Source organism: Pagrus pagrus, assembly GCF_965226575.1.
Source record: "Pagrus pagrus genome assembly, chromosome: 7".
Taxonomy (NCBI): domain Eukaryota; kingdom Metazoa; phylum Chordata; class Actinopteri; order Spariformes; family Sparidae; genus Pagrus; species Pagrus pagrus.
The window spans coordinates 1,202,370-1,220,856 of NC_140191.1; the positions used below are offsets into that span (position 1 = coordinate 1,202,370).

Genomic DNA, 18,487 nt, shown 5'->3' on the forward strand with positions numbered 1-18,487 from the left:
TCTGTCCATCTGTCTGTCCATCTGTCTGTCTGTCTCTCTGTCTGTCTGTCCATCTGTCTGTCTGTCTGTCCGTCTGTCCGTCTGTCTGTGTGGATTTGTACATTTTACACTGTAAAAAACAGTAAGTGACAGTTTGTCTCTGGTCTTAACAACATTCATTCGCGCTTGTTGTATAAATTGTGCTTTCAGTGTCTCTGCTGTGTGTCGGTGGTCGTCAGCTGTTCGTCTCCGTCCGACTCCTTAAAACTCTGGTTCAGACGTCTGATTCCCAGAAGTTGAGCTGAACCATCAGTGGATCAACAGGAAGTTAATGAGAAACGTTTTCACAAACTTTCAGTGAAATTTCTCAGCAGAAAAACAAAAACATAAATGTGAAGAAAATGTTCTCAGTTTTGGGAGTAAAGTTAAATTTCTGGACTTTTTATTGGAACAAACAAATTATTTATTAAGAAAATATCGTCAGATTAACGAGTAATGAAGCTCCGCTCTAAACTAAAGCTGTTGAATTAAAACAACTAAATAAAGTTTTATTTTCTTTTAATTGGATCAACAGACAATTGATCAGTTATTTTCCCCGGAGGATCCAGAAATTAAAAGAAGAGAAGAAGAATTCAAAACTAAAACCAGTCCCACGTTAAGAAAGTTTTATTACAGGAAACTTTTTCATACATCTTGAAAATAAAGTGAACTTAATGTCTGTGGGAGAAAAAACCTGAACTGGAATATTAAATAAATAAAGATTTTCCATCAGAGACTTCAGCTCTTTGTCAAATCCTGATTTTAAAGCTTCTGTCTCGACGTCTGAAAACTAAAATCATGTGAGCGAACGAGCTGCTGCACCGTCACACCGACTCTGTCCTCTGTTTATTTATGGTGTGTGTGCGTGTGTGTGTGCGTGTGTGTGGATGATGATAAAATGTATATTAAAATTTTCTAAATCTTTTAAAGAGTTTCACTTTGTTTTCATTCCTACTGGAGTTTATTCACACGTCCTTAAAACAGATTTAAAGAGATTTCCTCGTCTGTGTTCTTTGTTTTTATCTTCCTGAGATCAAATGCATTAAAGAATCAAACTGGTAAATATTTTTTATTAAATATGAGACAATAATAACAGAGGAAATATACACTTAAAGCCATCAGTTAGTGACTAAACGGTTCATCCGTTAATAAATCATCAGACCAGCAGACCACGAACATTAAATCAAACACTTTTACACTGAATTTCGCTGATTTTCATCCAGAGTGAAGCAGAAACAGTTTCTGTTGATTCACAGCTGCTAAACTTTGAATCTTCATGAGATAAAAAAATGGAAAAGAAAACGTGTGTCGCTTCAGTTTCAGCGGCCGACGAAGAAATATTCAGAAAAACTTTCACACATTAAAAGTAGAAAAACAAAAATGTCAGATTATGAAATATTTAACAAAAACTGAATGTGACAGTTTATTATCAATGAATTAAACATTAGGAAGAAGGCGGCTCACTGTGATTATTCATCATAACTTTATATTATTATTATTATTATTTAACTGTTTGGTAGTTTAAACTATAAAGAGTTATTATCTTTTATAAACTCAATCTGTTGCGTGTAAACAGCGTTTCCCGCTTCATGTCCATGTCGGGGACATTTCATGTAAAAACGTCTTCAACTAAAGACACATTATGTAGTAATACGTGTTATCTGTGAGATGTGGCGCCCCCCACTGTTTGAGTGCAACACCACTCTTTGAAAATACAAATCTAACGCCTTTCTTCCGTCATGTCGGCCGGGCCGGGCCGGGACCCGACTCTGCAGGGATTTACATTTCCATCAGAACTGGACTTCCTGCTTGAAGGTCTTAAACTGTCTGAGGAGAAGTTAATACAAGAAGGTGCTGTGAATAAGAACATTTCTACAGATGTGAAATATTTCCATTTTTGTTCGATTATTAATCATTACATGAACTGGTTCCTGTTTGAGGACGATAATAATAAATAAGACTAAGTAAGAATAAAATATCTGAAGTACTTAAATGTAAAAAGAATAAAGAATATTTGCATTAAAACAATATGTGACAACAGTGTACGCAGATATAAACATCTTCTTTAATATCATTGATGCACAGATGGTTCTGACTTCACTTCAGTAAAACAAGCTCCTCGATCCGGTTCTGATGAGGAACCAGCCCCACAGTTGTTACAGAGTCTGCGCTGAAGTTTAACCTTCCTGCATCATCAGCAATCATTTTTATCCACGCAGGTTTTATCAGCACAACAAACTCACACACCCTTCATATAATACAGCCGATAAATAAGATTTGTTTCACAATAAAACAAATTCACAGAGATTTAAAATGTCCTCACTTGTATTCCTCGATTCTTACATTCGTTGTGCAAAACACATTTAAGAATTAAACTGAAAGAAATTTATAAATATGACAGAAATTTAACACGAGTAGTGAAGAAATTCATTGCAAGAGTTTTTTGTTTTTTTTTACAAAGATAAATACAAAGTTGGTAAAAAGTTCTGCTAAAGAGAGATTTATAAAAACATGAAAACCAGCCGAGTGTTGGTTCAGATGTTTAAACATCATCAGACCAACAGGAAGTCGTGGTGGATTCTCTCTCTGGCTCTGTAACGAGTTCTCACCGACAGCAGATCATCCAGATTTTGGTCCTGCAGCGCTCTGACCACGCTGTAGGCTTCGGTCGCGGCCTCCTCGTCGCCTTCGTACCAGGGGAACAGCTGACGCAGGCTGGCGGTCAGGTCGTCCAGATGCTGCCGGGGTGGAGACGTCGGTGTCGTCTGGGTGACCGGCGGTTTTGTTGCCTCCCGACTGAGAGACTGGTGGACGACAGACAGCATGACTCTGTACTGTTTCACACTCGAGGGATTGTACTTCAGGCGCTTCATTTTTCTTGTCCTCATCTGGTGGACAAGATGGTGGACCAACGTCCCCTCATACAACCTGGACAACAACAGAAGGACAAGATCAGGGACGAGGACATCACCTGGATGAGTCAATATTTCATTGTTTTGTGAGGAATGAAGCATAAAGCCCTGAGGAGAAAAGCGATATGAGCACCACCATCTCCAGTCATAAAGATCTTGATCTGGCCAGCAGCTGTATTTTTCTGAAAGCGGCTGAAGGAAAGATTCTCTCATTTTCTTAAAAACACAGCGATAAGGTGATTTATCTGTTTGTGGCCATGCCAGATTAAAAGTCCTGCAGTTTTATCAGCAAAATGTGCTTTTAGTATGAAAAGGACTCATCGTCCAGTAAACTGTTTCCTGTCTGTGTTTTCACATCATATCTGATGTTTCTGGATTAATATTGCTGTCTCTCACCTGGCGATCTGTGGTTCAGGTAAGGGGAAGCCCAGCAGCTGGTTCAGGTGGATGCTGTCCTTCATGCACGCCTGCCATTGGCTGAAAGCGTGAGCCACGCCCACATCTGGCTTATGCTGATTCTGAATCTGCAGATCTGCCACACACACACACACACACACACACACACATCACAGTGATTTATCAGATAAGGTGATGACAGAAAACAACCCAGATATCAGAGTCTGCTGTTTGTGTTTACCTGCTCTGCGTCTCAGGGCGTCTCCATTAGTGACTCCCAGCAGCAGCGCCTTCAGCAGCCTCTCATCCGGAGGAGGCTGAGCTCTCTGCATCCAGTAGCAGGTGACGGCCACCAGGAGGCGCAGCTGAGGCGGCAGGCGGCTCAGAAAGGCCTCCGTCACCCCCAGAGCCTCCAGCAACACCTGCAGACGCTGAGAGGGCTCCGCCTGGGGCCGACACACAGGAGGAGTCAGGGTCAAAGTGGAGTTCAATGTAACTTTATTTAAACCTTAATATGACAGACAGCACAGTGTCGTCATAACAATAAGTATTCAGCTCATAAAAATTAAAAATGAAAGTGTTGTGTTTCACAGCGCCTGTCACCTCTGTCTAAAACAGATTTCATGATGCACTTCCTGTGAGAAAGCTTCACCTTATCCAGGGAGTTGAGCTGCAGCTGCCTGGCGACCCCTCTGAAGGCTGGCTGGACTTGGATGAACTTCAGCTGGAGTCCGTCTCTGTCTCTCTCCTGAACCAGCCTCCCTCTGCCCAGCAGCAGCCCGTACATCACCTGGCGGACCGGCCTGGACGTCAGGTAAGCGCTGTGCATGTTGGCGTGGGCCACGGGGCAGCCGAGGTTCATCCTCTGCAGCTGCAGCACGTCCAGGATGTCTGAAGGCAGCCGGGCCTGCGTAAATGGCAGCCGGATCCAGTCTGGGACGAGACCCGCCGCCTGCAGGAGGACAGAGCAGAACAAGTGAACTTCAGTGCTACACTGAACACGTCTTCACATCTTCACCAGAGGCTCACGTCAGTTCACCGATTCTTCATTTGTTGATTAAATGTCTTTGACTTCACTACAGACCAAAACCCAGTCCTGCTAACTGCCTGTGGCCTTTCTGCAGATGGTTAGTTTGTTTCAACTATGTCCTTGATGAAGATGCACAGATGAACTGAGCCTCAACTCAATAAAATGTTCCCCTAAAACTTTAAAGTAAAGGATTTTATTACCTCCTCCTCTGCTGGGAATGGAGGTGCCGTCCCGTGGATGAAGAACCTCTGCAGGGAGCAGGGAGGGAGCCGGTACTCCTCCATGCCCAGATACAAGCCCTGCAGCAGCTCCGCCTTTCTCTTCTCGCTCAGCGTTCCTATCAGCCCCAGCGCCGCCTCGAAGGCCTCCTGAGGCTGGTGGAAGCTCCTCAGCCAGCAGAGCAGCCCCTCCAGGCGGCTCGTTTTCCCGGCACCTGCTGGGCAGAACTGAGACCAGCGGATGGACGATTCCGTCCTCTGCAGCTTCACGTAGTCGTTCCCGGCCAAGGCGGCGAAGGCGGGCAGGAGCTGCCGCTGGATGTCGAACAGGATGCAGATGTTGGAGGTCTTGTAGTTCTTACAGGGGATGCAGCTCCGCGAGCCGCTCTGCTCCAGCGCCTCCCACCGGAAATGAGAGAGAGGCAGCAGCCCTGCTGAGAGGTCGAAGATGTAGAAGTCGCTGTCGCTGGAGAGCACCGGACAGTTCCACTCATTGGCGAGAGCAGCGATCTCCTGGTCGGCCTCCCCGTAGCACTTAGCCACCGGGACCTCCAGCCGGGCCAGCGTCTGTTTGAACACCATCTTGACCAGCTGCGGCAGGATGTTCTCCTGGCTGCCGCCCGACGCCGCTCGGTGGGCTTTCTGGATCCGATCCTCAGCTCTTTGCGTCACCGTGTCAAGCTTCTTGTCGGTGGGATCTGTTCCTCCATCCAGCACCACGTACGGTTTGATCTCACAGGCTCTGAGGGCTGCGATGAACTTCTCAACCAGCACCTCAAACGCAGCATACTCCCCACCATGATTCTGGTCCAGACCTGACGGTTCAAGCAAAGGAAACAGAACAAACAGTTACTGACAAACAACCATTTTCAGCTTGTTACCCAACCATGAATTCATTACTGAGTAGAGGCGCTGCAGGAGGAGCGGACCTGAACCTGAGTCAGGATTTATTATGTTGGATTTGCTTCACCACCGAATGTGGATGTTTTTTTTAAAGAATTTTGTTCAAATGAGTCGAGGGTCCAAAGAAGATATTACAATAAACAGAATAATAATTATTATAATCGTAACAATTACTTCAGTGAAGCTAGCTTTAAGTTGGAATTTGACAGACATTCGCAAGTGCACCCGTATTACATTTTTATATGTAAATATTAGCATTTTAGCTCAAAAGCTTCCAGGTCATGTGATCAATTGACACAAAATCATGTTGGGATCATGTAACTACACTGGCTGCATGAGATACACCTCTTGTTTTTACATTTTACATCTTTTCATAATTTTTATGAATTTTTATATGTAAATATTAGCATGTTAGCTGAATAGCTTCCAGGTCATGTGATCAATTGACTCAAAATCAGTGTGGGATCATGTAACTACACTGGCTGCATGAGATACACCTCTTGTTTTTACAGTTTACATCTTTTCATAGTTTTTTATTATTTCAAGTATAAATATTAGCATTTTAGCTCTATAGCTTTTCAATAGTTTTAAACACATAGAAAACCTGGACAGTAATTGTGCAGTAAGACGCTCAGTGGTGGGAACGTTTGAATCCTGTGACCGTGATGTCGTCTGTTTGTAGCCTAGCATTAGCTTTTTACTGCTACACATTTAATTAACCTTCAAACGTCACAGAGTGGAGTTCATCTGTGGAGTTTATCTGATGAACAGAACCTGGACGGATCAGAAACTTGTGTTTGACACGCAGATTATTTTCTGTAATAATCCAGAATCCAGTTCAATAATCCCACAGATTTTTTGCAGACACGGAAGGCGCCGCTCAGTTTTGCTTCCGGTCCGGCCTGGTGGCCACTCGCGGTGTTGCAACTAAATAGTCCCCTGCAGCCCAAACATCATTTCCCCACAGGCCGCCATAATAAATGAGATGTCTGTGAAACTCTTCTTACTATGAATGTTTGATCCTTGGAGGTTTTGTATTTGTAAAACTTTAAATAAACTGTGAAAAACTATTTTAAAATCCGTGACGTCATCACAAAGCGTCTACGAGCATATTCAATGGGCCGCATAACCAGGAAGTAAACGCAGGAGCTGGAAAACATTTTTGGCGCATGCGCTGGCAGGTAATTCTCGTCGGTTTGAATGGCCGCCATGTTTCCATCTGGTATGTAGTCCTCCTGTAGAGATCCACGGCTTTTTGTTGAGGGAACCAGAGCGATGCTAATTTCTGGGTTAGCCTACAGCGGTCACACGTCACTTCCCTGTTGCCGAAACGACCACGCCCCCTTTGAAAACAAACGCTGGTGTTGGCGCCGGATATAGAACAGCTCGTAGTGACATGTTTTAGAGCCGCTGTGTTGCATTTGCACGTCAAAGAATAATAAATCCAGAAGCTTATGATTGTATTTACTTCTTCAAAGACCGAAGGACAGTAAGAGAACAGATCTGTGGCTTCAGGTCGTCCCGTGAGACCCGACAGGTCATACGTGTCCGTCTGTATCAAACACCTCGTCACAGGTCAGTTAATGATATGACTGAGTGAATGACATGTGTGCCGATTGTGTCTGTAGATCGTAGTGAATCAAAAAAGAGCCTTTGTAAAGTTGTAACTACAGTTTTTACCGTGAAAAAATAAGGCCCGACCTTAAAACTCCTGCTTTTACAATGGAGTTTGGTTGCGTAGCCTCTCCACTCGACAGACCGCAGTCAGGAGCAGAGGCTGTTTTAATGTTAACAACACACAAACTGAGCTGACCTACTTCCTAATAATGAACAGCGTAACGTAACAAGTGAAGCTAAACCGACCGGTTTTATTAAAACAGACAGCTTCACTACAGCGACGTAAAGACAGGAAAATGACCTGGACCTAATGAAGTACGGACCGAACCTCATCCACTGTTTCTTTATTTTTTATATATATAATGACGCCGAACGCAGATCAACTACAATACAACATGATTGTGTGCCTCTGGCCGTCAGATCTGAGCTCTCAAAAGCTAAAAATTCATACGAGAATCTTATTTTATGCCATAAAATTGGCAGAGACCCAAAATCTGCATTTAGCGCGTCAGACTGTTGACACTTAAAGGGGGCGGGGCATGACACAAGGACAAAGTACCCGGATGGGCTGCTGTCACTAGTGCGTTGATGTGTTGCACTGATCAACACACTGCTGTTTACAGCTGTTTATCACATTTAATATTCAGCTTATTATATCATTCACTTCTGTGTTCAAGGCACTAATGATCAGCTTATTAAATATGATGCTTCCCAACACTTTTATAAAGTAGATCAAATGAAACTACAACAGCTCACAAAAATACCTGATAAGCAAATTAGAGTTTAAATTAAACTACTTAAACAATGAATCTGCAGACTAGCTGTCAGATAAGAGTAATCAAAGTAAAGTAAAAGTTAGTATACCTGACCTTGAGTACCTGTGGTGTACAGCACCACAGTCGGAATACTTTCTGTCCTACCTGAGTCAAAGTACAGCCAGTGGAGCAGGTTGCAGCCGTCGATCACCAGCCAGCTCATCCGGAACCGGACGTCCCGGTAGATCCGCTGGTGGGTCTCTAAGAATGTGGTCAGGCCCTGAACACCCATCCTTGGTCTGATTCTGTCCTGGAAGTCTCATCTCTGCTGCTCTTATACCTGAGTCTGAGACGCTTCCTTAAGTTTCACTTTCCTGACATCATCACTGATCATTCCATCAGATTATAAAACATAACACAGTCAACGTCTGTTGACGTGTATGTGCACAGAGGGGAGGAGGACACAGTCTTTATATAGTCTTTATTGGGATACTTCATAAACAGTTTTACAGTAAAGAACAGAAAGAATACACCCAGGTTTACTTTTGCTTACATAATATTTAATGGATCAAAAGTAAAAGTACTCATGCAAACTGGGCCCATTTTATTATTCAGATATTATTGGACTATTATCAGTGATGCAATAAGATGCAAGAAGCATTTCAGTCGTCAAGTCTGTGTTTATTTTACATCCTTACACACTGTCAGGGACCTCTCTGTGACAGTGCATCATGTTTTATAATGTAATTATATGATATTAAGTATAAACTAATGTTTTTATAAATAAAATATTAACCTGAAAAGTAACTAGTAACTGAAAATGTTAAAGAAGTACAAAATGTGTCCCTCAGAAATGTAGCCGAGTAAAACAGTACTTGAGTAAATGCACTTCCACCACAGCAGGTCGATAACAAGCACAGCACCAGAGCACATTATATAAACCCAGTAACAGGAGATCAGAAGCAGCTGAAGTCGTTTGAGTTTGGAAAGGGAAAATAAAACCTTCAGGAGCCCCAGAGGAGGACGGAGCAACTACAGCTCTGAACACAGCTGACAACATTTGCAACACAGTCAGCTGAGAAACAGAAACCAGCTGCGTGTTTACTGCACGGACCAGCTCTGTTTCACTTCAGGAGAAACATAACTCAACATGACGAACCCATTATACAAATAATCAGTCATAACCTTTCATAATCATGATTACAGCCAAAGTAAACAATGCAAATGTTCAAATGTTTTACAAGCTAACCCTCACAAAGATATCAGCTTGACTGTATTATGTTACAATGTGAGCTATGAGGAACTCGTGCTGAGTAAAGGAAAGGTGTGGTGATGAATTTTACTTTGGCAAAAAAGAAAGTCACACATGCACAATACTAGAGTAAAAGTTTTAAAGTAAATGATATTAAATGTACTTAAGTATCAAAAGTGCTATTTAAAAAGTACATTTTACATAAATTGATATCATGTTACTGTAAATTGGCTCCAATATTCAGCACTTTTCTGATTATTGTTACTGTTTTTATCAATAAAATTAATTAATTTAAATTAAAATGTGATACTTCGGCTCTGATGCAGCATGTGATCTGAAAAGTAACTAGTAACTAAAGTTATCAGATAAATGTAGTGGAGTGGAAGAATACAGTAGCAGAAAATGGAAATACTCAAGTAAAGTACAAGTACTTAACCTCAAAATTGTACTTAAGTACAGTACATGAGGAATAATGAGTGCATCCTATTTCAATCATACAAGCACAGCACCAGAGGACTTTATATAAACCCAGTAACAGGCGGTCAGAAGCAGCTGGACTGGTTTGAGTTTGGAAAGGGAAAATAAAACCTGCAGGAGCCCCAGAGGAGGACGAGCAACTACAGCTCTGAACACAGCTGACAGTTAACGTCCTTCCTCATTCAGCATTTTTATGATTTTTGGGATTACTTTTTTTTTCCGCCAATAAAATAAATTAATTTAAAAATGTTGTACTTTGGCTCTGATACAGCGTGTAATCTATGTAACTAGTAACTATATATAGTAAATAAGACAATATTTTCCTCTAAAGTGTAGTGGAGTGGAAGTGTGAAGTAACAGGAAATGGAAATACTCAAGTAAAGTACAAGTACTCTACTTAAGTACAGTACTTGAGTAGATGTACTGAGTTATATTCCATCACTGCTTTCTTAACTCCAACATGTGATTTTTAATATGCTAATTCAAATCTATGAGATGAAAACATCAATGTTTAACTAACTAAATCAAAATTAAGAAATTACGCAAGTACAATCTTGAGGTACTTGTTTCTACACTTTGGAACCAAATATTGTACTTTGTACTCCATTACATTTATTGATGAGTTTAGTTACTTTACAGATTACATGCTGCATCAGAGCCAAAGTAGCACATTTTTAAATTAATGTATTTTATTGGCAAAACCAGTAATCCCAATATTCAGAAACATGCTGACCGGGTTCATTATCAGTCAACACATACAGTGAATAAATACATGTAAATATATGTAAAATGTACTTTTTACTCGTACTTTTGATACTTAAGTACATTTTATATCAGATGGTGAAAGTATTGTTCATAAGGGTGACTTTCAAAGTGACATTTTAACACGGTATCTTGACTTTTACTCAAGTATAACTGTTGGGTACAACACTGATATTATGTCATCATTTTTAATCTAGTATAATCATAATTTAGACTTCTTATTTCTTTATTTTTGTACACTTGTGATGACTTAATTTGGCTCTTGTCGTGGTGGAAACTGGCTGTTATCTGTTGGACATTGAACGCATCAGTGCTGTGGAGCAGAAGAGGACCCTGAAGGGCTCTCCGGTTGTGTTTGTGCGCGGTCACGTGACTCGCGCGGTCTCCTCAGGACCGGTTGAAACCGACAGAAAGCTGCTGGAGGTCTGACCGTCTGACACACACCGCTCAGCCAGCACACAGTGAGCGTCTCACACACACACTCAGCCCCGGTATGTCCGCTCTCTGTGTGCTGAGGACCCGCTGCTTCCTCCGGCAGGTCTTCCCCGGCCTGCCCGCCGCCATGCAGAGACACTACAGCCTGGATGTCTCCGCTCCGCTGCTGCGGACGCAGGGCTACATAGACGGCCGCTGGGTCTCCGCAGCCTCGGTGTTCCCCGTGCTGGACCCGGCCACAGGGAAGGAGATAACCCGGGTGTCAGACTTTGGCCCGGCTGAGGCCAAGCAGGCTGTGGACGCTGCGTACAAGGCGTTTCATTCCTGGAAGCAGTGCACTGCTAAGGTACGTCTTCCGCTCTTAACCAAACTCCATTTAAAAATGTCAATTTGAGACAAATGTTGCACATTTGCCTTAAAAACACGAGAAAACACTGCAACACTTTGTATTTTCTCAACTGCAAGGATCCAGACTTCAATTCGGCTTGCTCACAATTCACCAGAAAACACAGTATTTTGATAAAATCTCATGTTTTATTTTAGAGTCTCATTGCCTGCTGCCGCCCTCGTTTTGGCAGGAAGATACACGAACCAAAAAGTCCTACCAAAAAATAATGAACGACCTGCAGAGGTTCACATGTCAGAGAGAAGAGAGGCTCTCAATGGTTATGAATGCATATATAAAAACATAAACCTTCGCCAATAAACATGACATTAAATTGCGAAATTTCTGAATGGAGTTCTGCATGAGGACACTGTGGCAGGTGTAATTGTGCAGCTCATAAACGGACTGTGTGATGCGCCGCGAGTGACCTGAGGCTTATTGTGTCAGTGAAGAGGTTTATGGGAGTTTAAACAAACATTGACTGATTATCTGTAATTTATCAAACATTTATTAGTCCACAGCTCCTCATCATAAACCAGGCTGGTTTCTAATAGTTGTAAAACAATGCAAAGTCTAATAACAGCAGCCGGGCAGCAAGAAGTACTCAGATCTTTTAAGTCAGTAAAAGTATTAGCATTAAAAAGTAAAAGTACTCATTATGCAGAGTGGTCCATGTCAGAATATCTTACATGGATTATAAATACTGATGCATAATGTAAAATGTTCATGTTGCAGCTGGTAAAGACTCGGCTGCTTTCAACTGATCACTGGGCAGTTTAGAGTACAAGTTAAGTATAATTACATCCAAATTATGCCACAGTACTTGAGTACATGTACTTAGTTACATTCCAGCATTGAACAGCAGTAAGACCAAACAATGCTGCAGAGTTAACGGCTTGTTTCTGTGTCTGGGAGACGTAAGAACATTAACTTCACATGCAGAGATGAAGTCTGTGCTGGTGTCTGGCCATTTTAACCTTGACCTGATCACAGTGTCACAGGAGAAGGAGGACAAAGTCCAACGTGTGTGTTGTTGCTAACACAACATACCTTCTTATTAAAAACCACAAACTCAATTCAAACATTTTAATGTCCACGTCTTTCATACATCGTGAGATTTATTCAATGTTCAGTCTCATTCGTACCAATAATTCTTTCTCATTTCTCGTATACAGCTACACTATATTATATTTTATCTACTCATTCATACTTTTTGTGAAACTCAATTCAAACATTATGGCACACATTAAAAAAACAAATCTTTGCTTGGCTTTATTGAAAGAACAGGTGAAGAGTGACAGGAAACAGGGAGATAGACAGAAGGAGAGGCGTGCAGCAACGGGCCACAGGTCGGACCAGAACCCGGGCCGGTGCAGCGAGGACACAGCCTCTGCACATGGGACACGCTGCACCAACCGAGCCACCAGAATGTTACTCATTTTTTTATTCAACTTATAAATCATATTCATACAACTAGACCAACTTTTATATTCTTGCAGCTGCTTTTTCATGCAAACGCCAGCAGTGCTGTGTAGCTCCCAGCCATTCATCCAGCGAAGCAGTTCAGCTTCCAGTTTATAGTTTTCCACTTTTCAACTATTCATATTTCCTTCAGCTGCGTCTTTATACAAATTAAAGACAGCAATTCAACGATACTTTTGGAAAACAGGTTTAAAAACCTGTTCAGTCATTGTGGGCTATTGAGTGTAAAACTTCAGCAGAGTCGAATGTGAAAAAGCTGAATGGGTCTGAACACTTGGAGCTGTTTCAAGATGCACTAGAAGAAACGTGAAGCTATTCTTTAATAGCAGCTGCTCATAAAGACCCGAAAGAACAGTGTGTTCAGGTGTTGTTACACTTTGCACTCTGTTTAATATTAATCCAACTCATTCACACTTCACTATCAGTTATCTTTGCCAAGTTTTTTAAAATATTAACTGAAATAAAAACATGATTGTGAAACAACAAGTATCCGCGGAGACGACGGCGGCAGTGAGTCCGAACATTTCCACTCCTGATGCGATCTGATTGGTTGTCCCGCAGGAGAGGAGCCTCCTGTTGAGGAAGTGGTTCGACCTGCTGACGCTGCACAAAGAAGACTTGGCCAAACTGGTCACATTCGAGAGCGTGAGTATCACGGAGATAATTACACATCGCAGCCGTGTAATGTGCTTCAGTATCATCATGTCGAGACAAACAGTCGTAAAGCAACGTGAATATGAGTGGATGGAAAAGAACAAAACATTGATTTGATGCAAACATTTATATTAATTTCTTCCAGGATTTTCCTTGATTTTAATTTTTTCATTGAATACTGAACAGTTTGACCTCCTCAAGCTTCTAATGAGGAGAAAATCTAATGTTTCAGCTGGAGACTAGTTTGATTTATAACAACATCATAATTTATAACTCTTCATATGTTCGTGTGTTTTGTAAAGTAACTAGTAACTAAAGCTGTCCAATAAATGTAGTGAAGTAAAAGGTACAATATTTCCCTCCGAGATGTCGTCGAGCAGAAGTTAAAAAGTGTCATGAATGGAAAATACTGAAGCAACATTATCAAGTAAACCTCTGACACGCTCGTCTCTCTCACTGTAAATAATCCACAGAGAAACTGTCACAACAGATTTCACCGGAACTACTTTCTGATGAAGAAATAGTCCCAGTGTAACATTGAGGTCTGTGGATTATTTACACTTACAGGGACACCGGGCTGAAAACATGTGTAACATTAGTGTGTGTGTGTGTGTGTGTGTGTGTGTGTGTGTGTGTGTGTGTGTGTGTGTGTGTGTGTGTGTGTGTGTGTGTGTGTGTGTGTGTGCGCGTTGCAGGGGAAGCCCATGCGGGAGGCTCTCGGGGAGATCACGTACGCCGCCTCCTTCCTGGAGTGGTTTTCGGAGGAGGCCCGGCGAGTGTACGGCGACATCGTCCCGTCACCCGCCAAAGACCGAAAGATCCTCCTCCTCAAGCAGCCTGTGGGCGTCGCCTCCATCATCACACCGGTGAGCAGCCAATGAGAAAGGTTTTCAGTAGAGCCCGACTGATACTGGCCAATCACAAACACGTATATCAGCATCGGCGTTTATGTCGTCGATATTTTTAGGCATCACGATGCAGAAGAAGATGCCCGGGGTGAGTTAGAAATATTAAATTCACAGTGAAGTTGTTGTTTCAGTGCACTGATGTCATTTTGGATGTAAAGATCCCAAAACTGATCTGAAAAGATGTTATTTCCACCCTCGACGTGCACTCACTCCAGACGGAGTGCACGTTAATGCTCTTAGCTTAGCGCTTGAACAGTTTTGTTGTGTTGTGTTGCTCCACAGTGGAACTTCCCGAGCGCTATGATCACCAGGAAGGTCGGAGCCGCTCTGGCAGCCGGCTGCACCGTGGTGGTCAAACCAGCCGAGGACACGCCGCTGTCGGCGCTCGCTCTGGCTGAGGTCGGTACACTGAACATTTAATGCTCTACGTTAATTAGTTTTCTGTTTCTCCTCTAAATGACATGATTCTGTGTTGTGTTGCAGCTGGCAGAGCAGGCCGGGATCCCTGCGGGGGTGTTTAACGTGGTTCCTTGCTCCAGAGAGAAGACTCCTTCCGTCGGGGAGGTTCTCTGCACCGACCCTCTGGTGGCCAAAATCTCCTTCACTGGCTCCACCGCCACCGGCAAGGTCAGACCGCCAGACTGCTGCCTGCAGTTATTACAGTTACTGTTTGTCACCATGTTGGATAAGTCATAAAATTAAAGTTATTTTAATGACTGAGTGCTGAGAATGAAGTGAGCTACAGGAGACTGTCATTCTCCATTGATTCTGGCGGACACCATGAGTCGGCCAGAATCAGCAAAGTAAAACATTTGAAATCATTGTTTCAGGTGCTGCTGAAAATGGCTGCCGACACAGTGAAGAAGGCGTCCATGGAGCTGGGAGGCCACGCCCCCTTCATCGTGTTCGACAGCGCTGATGTCGACAAGGCGGTGGCCGGAGCCATGGGCTCCAAGTTCAGGAACTCTGGACAAGTATGAAGTGGCCGTGCTGTGTGTCAGCGCGACGTCAGCCGCTGTGGTTTAATGTTAATGTTAATGTCTTCCTCTTCCCGTAGACGTGCGTGTGCTCCAACCGCTTTCTGGTGCAGAGCGGCATCCACGACCGCTTCATGGAGAAGCTGGGCCAAGCGATGGACGCCGAGCTCCGCGTGGGTCACGGCTCGGATCCCGAAACTACCCAGGGGCCACTCATCAACGCCAGAGCTGCAGAGAAGGTAAACGTGAAGCTACAGCGAGGAGATATTATATATTTTTGTGTGTGAGTGTATATATATATATATATATATATATATATATATATATATACATATATATATATATGTGTGTGTGTCTATATATATATATATATGTGTGTGTGTATACAAACGGTCACAGAGGAGGAAAGACAACGAGCTGATACACTGACTGAAGTTTGGCATCAAAAATAAAAGAATCTTTGGCGCAGAAACATCTGTATTAAAAAAAATAAAACACATAAAAAATTATTCGTATAAAATTTTATTAAACTGATTTTATTTTGGAGCCACAGTTCACCGCCACTGTTCTGACTCCACAGAGAGAAACCAGAATTATTCACATCTAAGAAGCTGGAGCTGTATAAAGGGATCTCTGTCACAACTGTTCATCTGAAGACTTTTACTGTTTCAGCAGCTGAGCTTCCCGTCTGTCTGCAGGTGGCCCACCAGGTGTCAGACGCAGTGTCCAGAGGAGCGAAGGTGTTGAAGGGCGGGAAGCGTCTGGACGGGTCCTTCATGGAGCCCACGCTGCTCGCCAACGTCTCCACAGAGATGCTCTGCATGAAGGAGGAGACGTTCGGCCCGCTGCTGCCCGTCATCAGGTCCGTACACCGCGCACGCCGAGCGGTTTGTACTGAGTGAACGAGTGTGTTCACATCTGGAGTTCGTGTGTGTTTTTGATTCACGGTCTGCTGATCACACACATTTAAAGTAACTTCAGAATATAAACTTTACACCAGTTTGAACGTGAATGTGTAAAATATTGAAACTGTTTTCGTTTTAAAAATAATGTCGGTCAAACTGATGTTTCAGAAACATGACATCAGCTTCGTTGGAATAAAACTGGAGACATTTGATTTCTTTGTTTATTAAAAAAGTCATCAGTAATGTTCGTCTTTCTGTGCACGTCCACGCTGACTGTGGAGGAAAAAACTATGTTGAACTGGAAGAACAGGCGGTTCTGCATGAGAAGCTGCTGTCAGCTCGGTGCGTTCAGGTGCTGCAGATGTTGGTTGACCAATCACAAGATTTGTTTCTGATTTGCAGGTTCGACACGGAGGAGGAGGCTCTGGCTATCGCTAACGCATCTAATGTCGGGCTGGCAAGTGAGTTCATCCCTCTGCGTGTTAACAACTGTGTGTTAAATCACAAGTTTGAGTGTTTGTGTGAAGTCTGAGGTGTTTAGATCCATCGAGTGTTCAGAGCTGCTGCTGTTTACTTTGAGTAAGTACTGCAGCCGCCCTTATAAAGACAAACTGATGCATTCAGTATGTTTATAACTGCTTCGTCATGAAGTACAAAGAACGTAGAACTCACCACAAAGACTGACAGCACATTTAATTTTAATCGATTTAAATTTTGGGGGGATTTTGGATACATTTGGATTTTTTTTTTCATGCATGAAACAAAGTGGAAAATAAAAGTTCCAAATTTCTTTTTCAGGAGGAAAAAATATAATATAAATAATAAAAATATGTTTTTTTTTTCCTGTGAAACAGAAAAGAAAATGTTTTCAGAAGGAAGAAAAAAACTTCATGTGTCAAACAGTGGGAAAAGATTTAGGAGATACAGTTTGGTGTGGTGTGAAAAAAATAATTCAGGGGATACGTTTGTTTTTTCATGTGAAAACAAGTAAAGAAAAATAATTCAGGAGAAATGTTTGTTTTCATGTTCCTTACAGTTTTTCTTTTGTAAGGCTCAAACTTTATTTTTCAGTCGGCTCACAAATGAAAAAAGTCCTGAAGTCCTTTTTTTTCCTCCTGGGGGAAAAATGATCCTGAATTTTTTTTCATATGGTTTTTGCACAAAATCAATGTTTTTCACACAGTTTTCACTGATGGAAAAAATTAAGGAATTCAGTTCTCAAGTCAAAAACAGAAAAACACTGATCGCTAGAAGAAAAAAAATCAGGGCTCTGTGTCTCCACACTGATGAAAGTCAGGCTCAGTCATCGTCTCCTCCTGATGATATAAAGTCAGGCTCAGCCATCGTCTCCTCCTGATGATATAAAGTCAGGCTCAGTCATCGTCTCCTCCTGATGATATAAAGTCAGGCTCAGCCATCGTCTCCTCCTGATGATATAAAGTCAGGCTCAGTCATCGTCTCCTCCTGATGATATAAAGTCAGGCTCAGTCATCGTCTCCTCCTGATGATATAAAGTCAGGCTCAGTCATCGTCTCCTCCTGATGATATAAAGTCAGGCTCAGCCATCGTCTCCTCCTGATGATATAAAGTCAGGCTCAGCCATCGTCTCCTCCTGATGATATAAAGTCAGGCTCAGTCATCGTCTCCTCCTGATGATATAAAGTCAGGTGAAGTCTCGTAGTCCACAGAACATTTCTGGAGCTTCACAGTAAATCAGAGTTGCAGCGTTCTGCTGAACAACTGAAGCAGCTGGAGATGATTTAAAACAGAAAAACAACCAAAAAACTGAAAACCCAAAGTGATCTGAAGACTTCATTTACACCTTCGACATGCGGTCGAGTTTGTGCACCCACTCCAGACGTGGTGCACGCTAACACTTAGCTCAGCAGCTACAGTGAAGAGTTCAGCTTCACAGAGGGCTGTTGATCTCTCTGCTGGTCTTAAACTCTGACCTGCTCTCACGTTCGTCCTCAGGTTACTGCTACTCGCAGGATGTGAGTCAGATCTGGCGGGTGGCGGAGGCGTTGGAGGCGGGGATCGTCGGAATCAACGAGGGTCTCCTGTCCACCCCGGAGGCGTCGTTCGGCGGCGTCAAACAGTCCGGTCTGGGCTGCGAAGGCTCCAAGCACGGCATCAAAGAGTATCTGGAGGTCAAGTACGTGTGCTTCGGAGGGCTGAAACCCTGAAACAGGGCGGAGCGACGCTCGTATACATGCAGTAATCATTAAAGTGGTCATAACTGAACAGATCGGAGGTTTTAATTGATTTAATTTAACTGGAACAACACAGAAATCCATTATAGTCGGGGCTGACCAACCTTAAACTAAAGACACAGTTTGGAGTCAGAGGTCTTGTAGGAAAGTAGTTGAGTAACTTTTCACAAAATATGAAATATTTTTTA

At 42.7% G+C, this 18,487-nt stretch overlaps 2 protein-coding genes across 4 annotated transcripts; one reads left to right on the forward strand and one right to left on the reverse strand.

Moving 5' to 3' along the window:
• Positions 1-1,093: 1,093 nt before the first annotated feature.
• aste1a (asteroid homolog 1a) lies at positions 1,094-9,270 on the reverse strand. The gene is made up of 6 exons (XM_084356199.1): positions 8,015-9,270; positions 4,557-5,389; positions 3,979-4,278; positions 3,568-3,772; positions 3,327-3,462; positions 1,094-2,946 (listed from the first exon to the last, which is right to left on the reverse strand). Exons 1-6 carry the CDS (start codon positions 8,139-8,141, stop codon positions 2,571-2,573), a joined length of 1,977 nt encoding a protein of 658 aa, XP_084212325.1. The 5' UTR covers positions 8,142-9,270; the 3' UTR covers positions 1,094-2,570.
• Positions 6,769-18,330, forward strand: aldh5a1 (aldehyde dehydrogenase 5 family, member A1 (succinate-semialdehyde dehydrogenase)). 3 transcript variants are annotated; one of them, XM_084356201.1, is made up of 12 exons: positions 6,769-7,052; positions 10,652-10,801; positions 10,879-11,121; positions 13,204-13,287; positions 13,992-14,162; positions 14,487-14,603; positions 14,688-14,831; positions 15,035-15,178; positions 15,262-15,420; positions 15,880-16,043; positions 16,489-16,547; positions 18,061-18,330. In XM_084356201.1, the coding sequence occupies exons 3-12, from the start codon at positions 10,903-10,905 to the stop codon at positions 18,270-18,272; spliced, it is 1,473 nt and encodes a 490-aa protein (XP_084212327.1). In that variant the 5' UTR covers positions 6,769-7,052; positions 10,652-10,801; positions 10,879-10,902; the 3' UTR covers positions 18,273-18,330. The 3 variants fall into 3 exon arrangements, with proteins under 3 accessions (XP_084212327.1, XP_084212326.1, XP_084212328.1); XM_084356200.1 differs by having other exon boundaries at positions 10,652-11,121; XM_084356202.1 differs by lacking the exon at positions 10,652-10,801.
• The last annotated feature ends 157 nt before the right edge of the window (positions 18,331-18,487 follow it).